The following is a 14,577-nucleotide window of genomic DNA, read 5'->3' on the forward strand; positions in this document are numbered from 1 at the left end:
CCTCAATTCCTACCTAAGGTGGTCTCATCCTTTCATATGAACCAACCTATTGTCGTACCTGTGGCTACACGTGACTTGGAGGATTCTGAGTCCCTTGATGTGGTCAGGGCTTTGAAAATTTACGTGGCCAGAACGGCTATGATCAGAAAAAAGAAGCACTGTTTGTCCTGTATGCAGCCAACAAGGTTGGCGGCCCTGCTTCAAAGCAGACTATTGCTCGCTGGATCTGTAACACGATTCAGCAGGCGCATTCTACGGCAGGATTGCCGTTACCGAAATCGGTTAAGGCCCATTCCACTGGAAAGGTGGGCTCGTCTTGGGCGGCTGCCCGAGGGGTTTCGGCACTACAGCTGTGCCGAGCTGCTACTTGGTCGGGGTCAAACACCTTTGCAAAGTTCTATAAGTTTGATACCCTGGCTAAGGAGGACCTCCTGTTTGCTGAATCGGTGCTGCAGAGTCATCCGCACTCTCCTGCCCGTTTGGGAGCTTTGGTATAATCCCCATGGTCCTTACGGAGTCCCAGCATCCTCTAGGACGTTAGAGAAAATAAGATTTTAAACCTACCGGTAAATCTTTTTCTCGTAGTCCGTAGAGGATGCTTGGCGCCCGTCCCAAGTGCGGACTACTTCTGCAAGACTTGTATATAGTTATTGCTTACATAAGGGTTATGTTATAGTTTTATCGGTTTTGGGCCGATGATATGTTGTTCTTCATACTGTTAACTAGATAGTATATCACAAGTTATACGGTGTGATTGGTGTGGCTGGTATGAATCTTGCCCTTGGATTACAAAAATCCTTTCCTTGTACTGTCCGTCTCCTCTGGGCACAGTTTCTCTAACTGAGATCTGGAGGAGGGGCATAGAGGGAGTAGCCAGTGCACACCCAGAGTCAAAGTCTTTCTTAAAGTGCCCATGTCTCCTGCGGAGCCCGTCTATCCCCATGGTCCTTACGGAGTCCCAGCATCCTCTACGGACTACGAGAAAAAGATTTACCGGTAGGTTTAAAATCTTATTTTTCTCTGACGTCCTAGTGGATGCTGGGAACTCCGTAAGGACCATGGGGAATAGCGGGCTCCGAAGGAGGCTTGGCACTCTAGAAAGATTTATGACTACCTGGTGTGCACTGGCTCCTCCCACTATGACCCTCCTCCAAGCCTCAGTTAGTTAGATTTTGTACCCGGCCGAGGTTGGATGCACACTAGGGGCTCTCCTGAGCCTTTAGAAAGAAAGTATAGAAATTAGTTTTTTTATTTTCAGTGAGACCTGCTGGCAACAGGCTCACTGCAGCGAGGGACTAAGGGGAGAAGAAGTGAACCTGCCTGCTTGCAGCCAGCTTGGGCTTCTTAGGCTACTGGACACCATTAGCTCCAGAGGGATCGACCGCAGGCCCAGCCTTGGTGTTCGGTCCCGGAGCCGCGCCGCCGTCCCCCTTACAGAGCCAGAAGCAAGAAGAGGTCCGGAAAATCGGCGGCAGAAGACATCAGTCTTCACCAAGGTAGCGCACAGCACTGCAGCTGTGCGCCATTGCTCCTCACACACACTTCACACTCCGGTCACTGAGGGTGCAGGGCGCTAGGGGGGGCAAAAATACCACAATATATAGCCCCAGAGGCTATATATGTGGAAAATACCCCTGCCAGAATATAGGAAAAAGCGGGAGAATAGTCCGCGGAAAAGGGGCGGAGCTATCTCCTTCAGCACACTGGCGCCATTTTTCCCTCACAGCTCCGCTGGAAGGAAGCTCCCTGGCTCTCCCCTGCAGTCTACACTACAGAAAAGGGTAAAAAAGAGAGGAGGGGCACTAAATTTAGGCTCAGTATACATTTATATAGAAAAAGCAGCTATAGGGGACATAACTCAGTTAGTCCCTGCATTATATAGCGCTCTGGTGTGTGCTGGCATACTCTCACTCTGTCCCCCCAAAGGGCTTTTGTGGGTCCTGTCCTCTGTTGGAGCATTCCCTGTGTGTGTGCGGTGTGTCGGTACGGCTGTGTCGACATGTCTGATGAGGATAATGATGTGGAGACGGAGCAGATGCCTTTAGAAGGGATGTCACCCCCTGCGGGGCAGACACCTGAGTGGATGAGCTTATGGAAAGAAATGAGTGCACGTATAGACTCCTTACATAAGAAATTTGACGACATGCCAAATGTGGGACAGCGGACTTCTCAGCTCGTGCCTGTCCAGGCGTCTCACAGGTCATCAGGGGCTCTGAAACGCCCGCTACCTCAGACCGCAGACCCAGATGTCGACACTGATACTGACACCAGTGTCGACGATGATGAGTCTAACCTGATGCCCACTAAGGCCATTCACTGCATGATTGAGGCAATGAAAGAGGTGTTACACATTTCTGATATAAATGCAGGTACCACTAAAAAGGGTATTATGTTTGGGGAGAAAAAACTACCCGTAGTTTTTCCCCCATCAGATGAATTAAATGAAGTGTGTGAAGAAGCGTGGGCTTTCCCTGATAAAAAATTGGTGATTCCTAAGAAGGTACTAATGGCGTTCCCTTTCCCGCCAGAGGATAGGTCACGTTGGGAAACACCTCCTAGGGTGGATAAAGCGCTCACACGTTTGTCTAAAAAGGTGGCACTACCGTCTCCGGATACGGCCGCCCTCAAGGAACCTGCTGATAGAAAGCAGGAGGCGATCCTGAAGTCTGTATACACACACTCAGGCATTATACTTAGGCCAGCTATTGCGTCAGCATGGATGTGCAGTGCTGCCGCTGCGTGGTCAGATAAACTGTCAGAAAATATTGACACACTAGACAGAGACACGATCCTGCTAACCATAGACCATATCAAAGACTCAGTCTAATATATGAGAGATGCACAGAGGGAAATCTGCCGGCTGGCATCTAAAGTAAGTGCATTGTCCATTTCTGCTAGGAGAGGCTTATGGACTCGCCAGTGGACAGGAGATGCAGATTCTAAAAGGCACATGGAAGTTTTGCCTTATAAGGGTGAGGAATTATTTGGGGATGGTCTCTCGGACCTAGTTTCCACAGCAACGTCTGGGAAGTCAGCATTTTTACCCCATGTCCCCTCACAGCCTAAGAAGGCGCCGTTTTATCAGGTTCAGTCCTTTCGGACCCAGAAAAACAAGCGTGGAAAAGGCGGGTCTTTTCTGTCCAGAGGCAGAGGTAGGGGAAAAAGGCTGCAACAAACAGCAGGTTCCCAGGAGCAAAAGTCCTCCCCCGCTTCTTTTTCCAAGTCCGCCGCATGACGGTGGGGCTCCACAGGCGGAGCCAGGTACGGTGGGGGGCCGCCTCAAGAATTTCAGCGATCAGTGGGCTCGCTCACAGGTGGATCCCTGGATCCTTCAAATAGTATCTCAGGGGTACAAACTGGAATTCGAGGCGTCTCCACCCCACCGGTTCCTAAAATCTGCCTTGCCGATTGCTCCCTCAGACAGGGAGGCGGTGCTAGCGGCAATTCACAAGCTGTATTCCCAGCAGGTGATAATCAAGGTACCCCTACTTCAACAAGGCCGGGGTTACTATTCCACACTATTTGTGGTGCCGAAACCGGACGGTTCGGTGAGACCCATTTTAAATTTGAAATCCTTGAACACATACATAAAAAAATTCAAGTTCAAGATGGAATCGCTCAGGGCGGTTATTGCAAGCCTGGACGAGGGGGATTACATGGTATCCCTGGACATCAAGGATGCTTACTTGCATGTCCCCATTTACCATCCTCACCAGGAGTACCTCAGATTTGTGGTACAGGATTGCCATTACCAATTCCAGACGCTGCCGTTTGGACTGTCCACGGCACCGAGGGTATTTACCAAGGTTATGGCGGAAATGATGATACTCCTTTGAAAAAAGGGAGTTTTAATTATCCTGTACTTGGACGATCTCCTAATAAAGGCGAGATCCAAGGAACAGTTGTTGGTGGGAGTAGCACTATCTCAGGAAGTTCTGCACCAGCACGGCTGGATTCTGAATATCCCAAAGTCACAGCTGGTTCCGACGACACGGCTACTGTTCCTGGGTATGATTCTGGATACAGTCCAGAAAAAAGTGTTTCTCCCGGAGGAGAAAGCCAGGGAGTTGTCATCTCTAGTCAGAGACCTCCTGAAACCAAAACAGGTATCGGTGCATCACTGCACGCGGGTCCTGGGAAAGATGGTAGCTTCTTACGAAGCAATTCCCTTCGGCAGGTTCCATGCCAGAATCTTTCAGTGGGACCTATTGGACAAATGGTCCGGATCGCATCTTCAGATGCATCGCTTAATAACCCTGTCTCCAAGAACCAGGGTGTCTCTACTGTGGTGGCTGCAGAGTGCTCATCTACTAGAGGGCCGCAGGTTCGGCATTCAGGACTGGGTCCTGGTGACCACGGATGCCAGCCTTCGAGGCTTGGGGGCAGTCACACGGGGAAGAAACTTCCAAGGACTATGGTCGAGTCAGGAGACTTCCCTTCACATAAATATTCTGGAACTAAGGGCCATTTACAATGCCCTAAGTCAAGCAAAATCCCTGCTCCTACACCAGCCGGTGCTGATCCAGTCAGACAACATCACGGCAGTCGCCCATGTAAATCGACAGGGAGGCACAAGAAGCAGGATGGCAATGGCAGAAGCCACAAGAATTCTCCGATGGGCGGAGAATCATGTACTAGCACTGTTAGCAGTGTTCATTCCGGGAGTGGACAACTGGGAAGCAGACTTCCTCAGCAGACACGACCTCCACCCGGGAGAGTGAGGACTTCATCCAGAAGTCTTCCAGATGCTGGTAAACCGTTGGGAAAAACCACAGGTGGACATGATGGCGTCCCGCCTCAACAAAAAGTTAAAAAGATATTGCGCCAGGTCAAGGGACCCTCAGGCAATAGCTGTGGACGCTCTAGTGACACCGTGGGTGTACCAGTCGGTTTATGTGTTCCCTCCTCTGCCTCTCATACCAAAGGTATTGAGAATAATAAGAAAGCGAGGAGTAAACACAATTCTCGTGGTTCCGGATTGGCCAAGACGAGCGTGGTACCCGGAACTTCAAGAGATGATCTCAGATGACCCGTGGCCTCTGCCGCTCAGACAGGACCTGCTACAGCAGGGGCCCTGTCTGTTCCAAGACTTACTGCGGCTGCGTTTGACGGCATGGCGGTTGAACGCCGGATCCTGAAGGAAAAGGGTATTCCGGAAGAAGTCATTCCTACGCTTATTAAAGCCAGGAAAGATGTTACGGCAAATCATTATCACCGCATATGGCGGAAATATGTTGCATGGTGCGAGGCCAAAAAGGCCCCAACAGAGGAATTTCAACTAGGTCGATTTCTGCATTTCCTGCAAGCAGGAGTGAATATGGGCCTAAAACTAGGCTCCATTAAAGTACAGATCTCGGCTCTGTTGATTTTCTTTCAAAAAGAACTAGCTTCAGTACCTGAAGTTCAGACATTTGTGAAAGGAGTGCTGCATATTCAGCCCCCGTTTGTGCCTCCTGTGGCACCTTGGGATCTCAACGTGGTGTTGAGTTTCTTAAAATCACATTGGTTTGAGCCACTAAAAACCGTGGATCTAAAATATCTCACGTGGAAAGTGGTCATGTTATTGGCCTTGGCTTCAGCCAGGCGAGTGTCAGAATTGGCGGCTTTATCATGTAAAAGCCCTTATCTGATTTTCCATATGGATAGGGCAGAATTGAGGACTCGTCCCCAGTTTCTCTAAGGTGGTGTCAGCGTTTCACCTGAACCAGCCTATTGTGGTGCCTGCGGCTACTAGGGATTTGGAGGACTCCAAGTTGCTAGACGTTGTCAGGGCCCTGAAAATATATGTTTCCAGGACGGCTGGAGTCAGAAAATCTGACTCGCTGTTTATCCTGTATGCACCCAACAAGCTGGGTGCTCGCTCCTGCTTCTAAGCAGACTATTGCTCGCTGGATTTGTAGTACAATTCAGCTTGCACATTCTGTGGCAGGCCTGCCACAGCCAAAATCTGTAAATGCCCATTCCACAAGGAAGGTGGGTTCATCTTGGGCGGCTGCCCGAGGGGTCTCGGCTTTACAACTTTGCCGAGCAGCTACTTGGTCAGGGGCAAACACGTTTGCAAAATTCTACAAATTTGATACCCTGGCTGAGGAGGACCTGGAGTTCTCTCATTCGGTGCTGCAGAGTCATCCGCACTCTCCCGCCCGTTTGGGAGCTTTGGTATAATCCCCATGGTCCTTACGGAGTTCCCAGCATCCACTAGGACGTCAGAGAAAATAAGAATTTACTCACCGGTAATTCTATTTCTCGTAGTCCGTAGTGGATGCTGGGCGCCCATCCCAAGTGCGGATTGTCTGCAATACTTGTAAATAGTTATTGCTAACTAAAGGGTTATTGTTGAGCCATCTGTTGAGAAGCTCAGTTGTTTTCATACTGTCAAACTGGATATAGTATCACGAGTTGTACGGTGTGATTGGTGTGGCTGGTATGAGTCTTACCCGGGATTCAAAATCCTTCCTTATTATGTCAGCTCGTCCGGGCACAGTGTCCTAACTGAGGCTTGGAGGAGGGTCATAGTGGGAGGAGCCAGTGCACACCAGGTAGTCATAAATCTTTCTAGAGTGCCCAGCCTCCTTCGGAGCCCGCTATTCCCCATGGTCCTTACGGAGTTCCCAGCATCCACTACGGACTACGAGAAATAGAATTACCGGTGAGTAAATTCTTATTTTTTTACCCTCTAGCAGTTTACTGCTTACCTTTGTACCATTTCAGCTTACTCACGTAACTTGAATTGCATAAATTTCAATACAAACGTTTTCCGTTAATGTATGTAGTAAACAGTACTAATTAATGTTGTCACTGTCTCTACAAACTTCATAAATTGGATATACAGCACTGTACATATAAGAGAATATTTTGTAATGCATAATCAATTTTATATACTCTTTAAATACAGAACGGGAAAGTGTTATGTTTAGACAGGGCCGTTTCTAGACATTTTGGCTCCCAGTGCGAGATTTCAAAATGCGCCCCCCCCCCCCCAATTGCTCTAAAAAAAAATGGTTCCCCCCCCCCATATAGCCATAAAAAGAATGCGCGCGCGCTCCCGACAAGGGTGTGTGGCCTGATTAAAATGGGCGTGGTCTCATTAAAGTGGGCGTGTCCTCGTCTGATATCATCACACCCACCACAGGGGAAAAAAAATTAAAATAAAAGAGTCTCCTTTTTACACATTACAGCAGGCAGGTGTCCCCATATTACACAGCGCGGCAGGCAGGTGTCCCCATTTTACACAGCGCGGCAGGCAGGTGTCCCCATTTTACAAAGTGCGGCAGGCAGATATCCCCATTTTACACAGTACGCAGGCGCCCCCATTTTACACAGTGCGGCAGGCAGGTATCCCCATTTTACACAGTACGGCAGGCAGATATCCCCATTTTACACAGTACGCAGGCAGGTGCCCCCATTTTACACAGTGCGGCAGGCAGGTATCCCCATTTTACACACTACGCAGGCAGGTGCCCCCATTTTACACAGTGCGGCAGGCAGGTATCCCCATTTTACACAGTACGGCAGGCAGATATCCCCATTTTACACAGTACGCAGGCAGGTGCCCCCATTTTACACAGTGCGGCAGGCAGGTATCCCCATTTTACACAGTACGGCAGGCAGATATCCCCATTTTACACAGTACGGCAGGCAGGTGCCCCCATTTTACACAGTGCGGCAGGCAGGTATCCCCATAGGCAGGTGTCCCCATTTTACACAGTGCGGCAGGCAGGTATCCCCATTTTACACAGTACGGCAGGCAGATATCCCCATTTTACACAGTACGCAGGCAGGTGCCCCATTTTACACAGTACGGCAGGCAGATATCCCCATTTTACACAGTACACAGGCAGGTGCCCCCATTTTACACAGTGCGGCAGGTAGGTATCCCCATAGGCAGGTGTCCCCATTTTACACAGTGCGGCAGGCAGGTATCCCCATAGGCAGGTGTCCCCATTTTACACAGTGTGGCAGCGGCAGGCAGGTTTCAAGCGGGGGGGGGGGGAGAGAGAATACTTACGTCTTCCCGCTCTTCGGTCCCGCCGACTCATGTCCCTCGCGCCGGCCGCCTCCTCCTTCCATGCTTATCTCCTTATCGCCTCTGCCCGAGCGCTCCTGCTCGGGGGGCGGGGCTTTGCGTAATGACGCGTTTGCGTCGTGACGTCACGACGCAAACGCGTCATTCCGCGAAGCCCCGCCCCCCGAGCAGGAGCGCTCGGGCAGAGGCGATAAGGAGTAACAAAGTGCCGCGGCGGGCGCCCCGTGCGGTTGCACGGCTCGCCCGCCGCTAGAAACGGCACTGTGTTTAGAAAATATTTCCATACAAACACTGTTTCTTTCAAATTTGGAAAGACTCTAAGAACACCTATACGTTGGACATTTCTGCTGTTGAGGCATACATTTTACAATCCTTTGTTTACGTAACTTTAAGAACCATCAGATGGCAATTACTAGCAGATTTTCCTGTCTCTTTAATGTATTCATTGGAATTGCAATAACATTTTTATTTTAAATCTTTAACACTAAGCTTCTGAATTTCTTCTTGCTTTTGTTTGCAGCTGGTGCTCATGACAAAATTGGATGGGCATTTGGTCTTGGATTAGAGAGACTGGCAATGATTCTGTACAGTATTCCTGACATCCGCTTGTTCTGGAGTGAAAGTGAGCTCTTTCTAAAACAATTCCGTGTGTCTGACATCAACGAGAAAGTGCAATTTCAGGTAACCCATGCAAGCATATATAAAAATATATTGTTCTGTGCTAAACTAAAAATACTAGTTGTGCCAAGGGTCTAATTCATGTTTGCATGCACATGTCTACACAGCTGCGATCTTAAAGGCAACAGACTTGCTAATCATTGCAAGTGAAGCTGATGCCCAGAAAAGAATATAGACACCCTTCGGAGTGATCACAAAGTTCTCATATGCAGCATTGATGCAGTAACATGGAACATCGACTCCTTGAATGAGTCTATGGTCACGCAGACTGCCTGCAGTAGATGCAATGCTGGTGCTGTGTTTCTCTGGGTACATTATCGTAGCTGATGGCAGGTACATGCACCGAAAGCGGCTATTGACACACCTGCATTTTTGCTGGTAACTCCCCCCCCCCCCCCCTCCCTCTCCCTCCCCCCTCTCGTTACTTCCCCCAACAGCCCCTTCCGGTCAATCACTCTGCATTTAAGTTACCACTGCAAGCGGCATTACAAATGTAACTTAGCGTGTGCGCAGTGCAGTCGTGGTGCATGCGCAGTGTACCGATAATCGCGCAGGTGCGTAAACATCGGCATTCCATACAAACATGTATTAGGCACCAAGTACAGTAGACAAATATTTTAAATTAATATTGGTAACAATCCCCTTACTACTATAAAATACAGTATATATGTAAAAGTTTTGTAGACAAAAACAAAAGGGAGAGCTCTGTGCTCCACAGTGTGTCTCCGCAGCGGTTGCAAAGGCTCTCCAAAGCGATGTATCATTACTCATTTTCCTCACCCCATAGAGGCCTGCAGAGACATAAGTGAAGCTGTCTTAGAGTAACAAGCAGTAATATGCGCAGCCGGACATCATGGATACATTTATTTTTGTATGAATATTATTCTGTATGTTGTTGAGATGGATAAGATATACACCTAGTTATTTAGCTGAATGCAGAAAGACTTTTTATGTACTAACTAGAGGAAATGTTGTTTGCATACTAGAATAATGGTTCCCCAAGTGTAAATATATGCTAAATGTTTTTACAAATTTAAAGTTCATATTTATTTATCTATCAGTTTTGCAAATGGCACCTTTATAGAGCTCAAATTATATCTTACAGTAGGTTAAAGCCAAATCTCTCTTATTATATATTTTCTGATTTATCCCAGAAAACTGAATATAAACTTGTATATTAGATTGAATATAAACCAGTATATTGGGTCTTGTGTATTTATTCTTGAGACGTTTCCCTTAACCAGTTGATAGTACTTGTACAAAATTTCTTTTTATGATTTCAGTAAGATAACTTTGCTAAACTTACAGGTGAATAAATGTTCTATAGCCATTTCATGTGACACCGTCCGTCATGTCTGCTCTCAAACAGGATAAAAACTTAAATGTTGAAAGCATAAAATCTAGTGTTCTTCTTGAGAGCAATACTTAATAATGATTACATTTGTAGCCTTCTTTCACACCCACCGTCCTTGCCAGGTGCACCAGAAGCCTCAAAAGTTTATTTCCCCAAGCGGTCCGCCTGCTGAACTCCTGAACATTGACTGACTAGACGTACATGTAACTCACTTGTGTCCCTACGGTATGCCTATCTGTATGACTTTACTTGCCCCCCCCACCTGCTTATCTGTTACCTACTTGGCTGTTATATAGTGAACCGAAGACAAATTCCTAGTATACGCAAGTATACCTGGCCAATAAAGCGGATTCTAATTCTAATTAATTGCAGTGACTTTCTTGCAGCAAAGTCATCAATCATATGCCATCTGTTGTCACTCCACATTATTAACACTAATGATATAAAGTCCATTGAGATTCTCTTGCTCCATAGTTGTTCTCAGATTGAACTTAGGGAAGCTACCCATATATTGGAGTAAGTTTCTGTCAGGCTTTTCTTGTGCTGGAAATTAAGAGCTCCATAACTGTACCATGTTTTTTGATAGCAAGCATGGGAAATTGTATAAAGACGTAGACAAATTTGTTGGTACCCTTACAGCTCATAGAAACAATGCCTAAGAAGTGCTGAATACCTGCATGCCTTTGCTTTTTCATAGAATAAAGCAAAGAAACTGCTTATTCTCCAGTGATGTTCTAAAATGGCCTGGACAGATTTGTTAGTACCCCTTTGAAAAGATAATAAACTATTTGATTGTAGTGATATTGAACACTCATTGCTTTTTTGAGTTAGAATCACACGTCTTTAATTTTCTAATCATTCGTTCAATCGATTTTGGATCTGCACATGTGCAGGACCCGCACAGTGCATGTACAGATCCGGGGGCTGCAGTGTCATGCACAGTGCCCCAAATGCCACAGCATGATTAACATGCTGCTCATCTTTGGTGGCGGTGATAGGCAGTGTTATGGAAACATGGGCGCGTCGACCCCATATTCTGGCCATGTTGAAACCAGTGGCTGTGACCTTGGACGCAGCTTCACTAACTTCAACAGCGTGAATTCCCTGGTCATCGTGAGTTAGCAGAGGATTACTCAGATGACCGATGTTCATGCAGGTAATCCAGTGCTGGGCGATTCTCCCTGATGCACGGGACAGCTACACAAATTAAATTGACATACTTCTCCAAAATACCAAGATTTTAGTGGATCTGAAGTTATAGGGTAACGATTGCTACTAAGCAATTAAGGTTTCGTATAACAACAATTTCTTAACAGACCAGTTTAAAAGAAAGAAAAAATTAAATGCGTGTGATACGCTGGACTTTATGTTCACTTTCTGGAGAGTCACCTAGCTGCATCCTCTGACACAGCAGTGGATCAGTGAGGCCAGCAGGAGGCATCTATTTAAACAAGACGCCTCCTTGGACATTATCGTATTATTGCACAGTCGCTGTGTACAAAGACGCAGCAGCTGGGCATTAGCATCTATCTTTGATTCAGGTCCATGGACCAGAGAAAGCAAAGGAGAGAGTTGTCTGATGAAATCAGAATTATTTTTTTATGACAAACACGTTAATTGTCAATGCTATAAGACCATGTCCAAGCAGATTTATGTTCCTGTGACTACTGTTGCAAATATTATGAAGAAGTTTAAAGTCGATTGGACTGTATCCAACCTCTCTGAACGCAGCTGCAAGAGACCCCAGATTAAACTGAAGGATAGTGAGAATGGTAAAATAGTGAACCATGGAACACTTCCAAAGAGATACAAGCTGAAATCCAAGTCAAGGTGTAACTGTACCATCTGATACAATGTGAGTAAAAGTAGGCTCCACTTATGAAAACATAAAAAAGATAGAATTTTCTAAAATACATAATGACACAATGCATCTTGGTAAATTTGAAGATGTCAAAACTGGAGATTTTTGGCTAGTCACATAAGCTCTATGTTCACATATACAAACATAAAGCTATAAAAGAAAAGAGTTTGCTATGTTTTGAGTCATCTCTTGCTGCGCCTGGCACGGAGTGCCTTGAATCTGTGCCCAAGCATAATGAAATAACAAGACTATCAAGGCATTCTGGAGCAACACATACTGCCCAGTGTCAGAAAGTTATGTCTCTAACACACAGCTAAAAGCACCCAAGCATGGATAAGAACAGAACATTGTATTGTTCTGAAGTGGCCTTCTGTGAGCCCTGATCTGAATCCTATCCAACATCTATGGAAAGGACAGAAACATGCAGTCTGGAGAAGGCACCCATCAATACTGAGGCATCTGGGACAGTTTACTCAGGTAGAATAGTCCAAATTATTTGTTGACAGGTACAAAAATCTCATTGAGAGCTGCAGAAATCACTTGATTGCAGTGATTGCCTCTAAAGATTGTGCAACAAAATACAGTGCCCAGCTAAATTATTCACCCTCCTTTGCATTTTTCATGTTTTGTTGCCTCACAAACTGAAATTAAAATGGATTGTTTGAAGGTTTGATCATTTAATTCACAGAACATGCCTACAACTTTGAAGATGTTTTTTTTTTTATTGTGAAGCAAACAACAAATAGGATAAAATAACAGAAAACTTCAGCATGCATAACTATTCACCTCCCTAAAGTCAGTACTTTGTAGAGCCACATTTTACAGCAGTTACAGCTGCAAGTCACTTTGGATAAGTCTCTATGAGCTTGCCACATCTTGCCACTGGGATTTTTGCCCATTCCTCAAGGCAAATTTTCTGCAGCTCCTTCATGTTAGATGTGAACAGCAATCTTCAAGTCTGACCACATATTCTCAATTGGATTGAGATCTGGGCTTTGACTAGGCCATCCCAACACATTTACATTTTTCCCCTTAAACCACTCGAGTGTTGCTTTAGCAGTATGCTTCGGGTCATTGTCCTGCTGTAAGGTGAACCTCCATCCCAGTCTCAAATTACAGGCAGACTGAAACAGGTTTTGCTCAAGAATATCCCTGTATTTAGCACCATCCATCTTTCCCTCAACTCGAAACAGTTTACCAGTCCCTGCAGCTGAAAAACATCCCCACAGCATGATGCTGCCACCACCATGTTTCACTGTGGGCATGGTGTTCTTGGGGTGATGGGATGTGTTGGGTTTGCACCAGACATAGCATTTTCCTTTATGGGTGAAAAGTTCAATTTTAGTCTCATCTGGCCAGAGCACGTCGTCCACATGCCTTTTGGAAAATTCAAAACGTGCATTCTTATTTTTAACACTAAGTAATGGTTTTTTTCTGGCCACTCTTCCATAAAGCCCAGCTCTATGGAGTGTACCGTTTATTGTGGTCACAGGTGCAGATACACCAGTCTCTGCTGTGGAACTCTGCAGCTCCTTCAGGGTTACCTTTGGTCTCTCTGCGGCCTCTCTGATTAATGCCCTCCTTGCCCAGTCTATGAGTTTTGGTGGGCGGCCCTCTCTTGGCAGCTTTGTTGTGGTAACATGTTCTTTCCATTTGAAGATGATGGATTTAACGGTGTCCGGGGGCTCTTCAAAGATTTGGATATTTTTTTTATAACCCAACCCTGACTTGTACTTCTCAACAACTTTGTCCCTGACTTGTTTGGAGAGCTTCTTGGTCTTCATGGTGTGATGCCTCTTGCTTAGTGGTGTTGCTACCTCTGGGGCCTTTCAGAAAAGGTGTGTTTATACTGACAGATCATGTGACACTTAGATTGCACACTGGTGGACCTCATTTCACTAATTATGTGACTTCTGAAGGTAATTGGTTGCACCAGAACTTTTGTGGGGCTTCATAGCAAAGGGGGTGAATACATATGCGCATGCCAATTTTCAATTTTTTATTTATAAAAATTCTTCTTGATATAAATTTTTCTCATTTCATTTCACCAACAAAAAATTAACTTACAGGTTGTAATGTAACAAAATAGGTAAAAAGCCAGGGGGGGGGGGGGGGGGAATTCTATAGCAAGGCACTGTATTTAGGCTAAGGGTCCCATCATTTTTGTCTATGCCATTTTCATTTGTTTAATGTTTTAAATTATTCTGTTGAATCAAAAATCTAATGCAAACTCTGATTTCTATTAAATATTGAATAAACAATACTGGATGCCAATTCATTTTGTCACTTTCAAGTTATTTCAGTGAAAAACATGGTTTCTTCTTTTTCCACGGAAGGGTACCAGCAATTTTGTCTGTATTTCCACTGCAAGTACCCTGCCATCAATATCTGGCTGTCCGTCAATGGTTAGAGCAGTGCTGAAGGTTTGACACTACTATAGCAGCTCTTCTTGTGCCATGTTGGGGAAGTTGCATAACTCTCCAAATTTGTCATAAACCTCTTCAGGTCCCAGGGTCAGGAATCTCTGATCAAGTGAAGAGAGGTTTCCATCGACTACCAAATAAAAAAAATCCTTGTTTTCCTAAGTGCATCATGGATACACTTATCTTAACCCTCAGAGCTGTAGTGCCTCTGTAGCACTACTGCTGGGAGGTCACA

General features: G+C 45.9%; 1 protein-coding gene across 4 annotated transcripts in view; it reads left to right on the forward strand.

Annotated features, from left to right (window-relative positions):
- The window catches only part of FARS2 (phenylalanyl-tRNA synthetase 2, mitochondrial), a 1,040,929-nt gene that overhangs the window by 721,246 nt on the left and 305,106 nt on the right, over positions 1 to 14,577 (forward strand). For all 4 annotated transcript variants that reach the window (XM_063923085.1, XM_063923087.1, XM_063923086.1 and 1 more), the window contains one exon: positions 8,547 to 8,707. In XM_063923085.1, coding sequence (XP_063779155.1) covers positions 8,547 to 8,707 — 161 coding nt within the window. The remainder of the gene's footprint in view (positions 1 to 8,546; positions 8,708 to 14,577) is intronic.

The sequence above is a fragment of the Pseudophryne corroboree genome, chromosome 5, assembly GCF_028390025.1.
Source record: "Pseudophryne corroboree isolate aPseCor3 chromosome 5, aPseCor3.hap2, whole genome shotgun sequence".
Classification (NCBI taxonomy): domain Eukaryota; kingdom Metazoa; phylum Chordata; class Amphibia; order Anura; family Myobatrachidae; genus Pseudophryne; species Pseudophryne corroboree.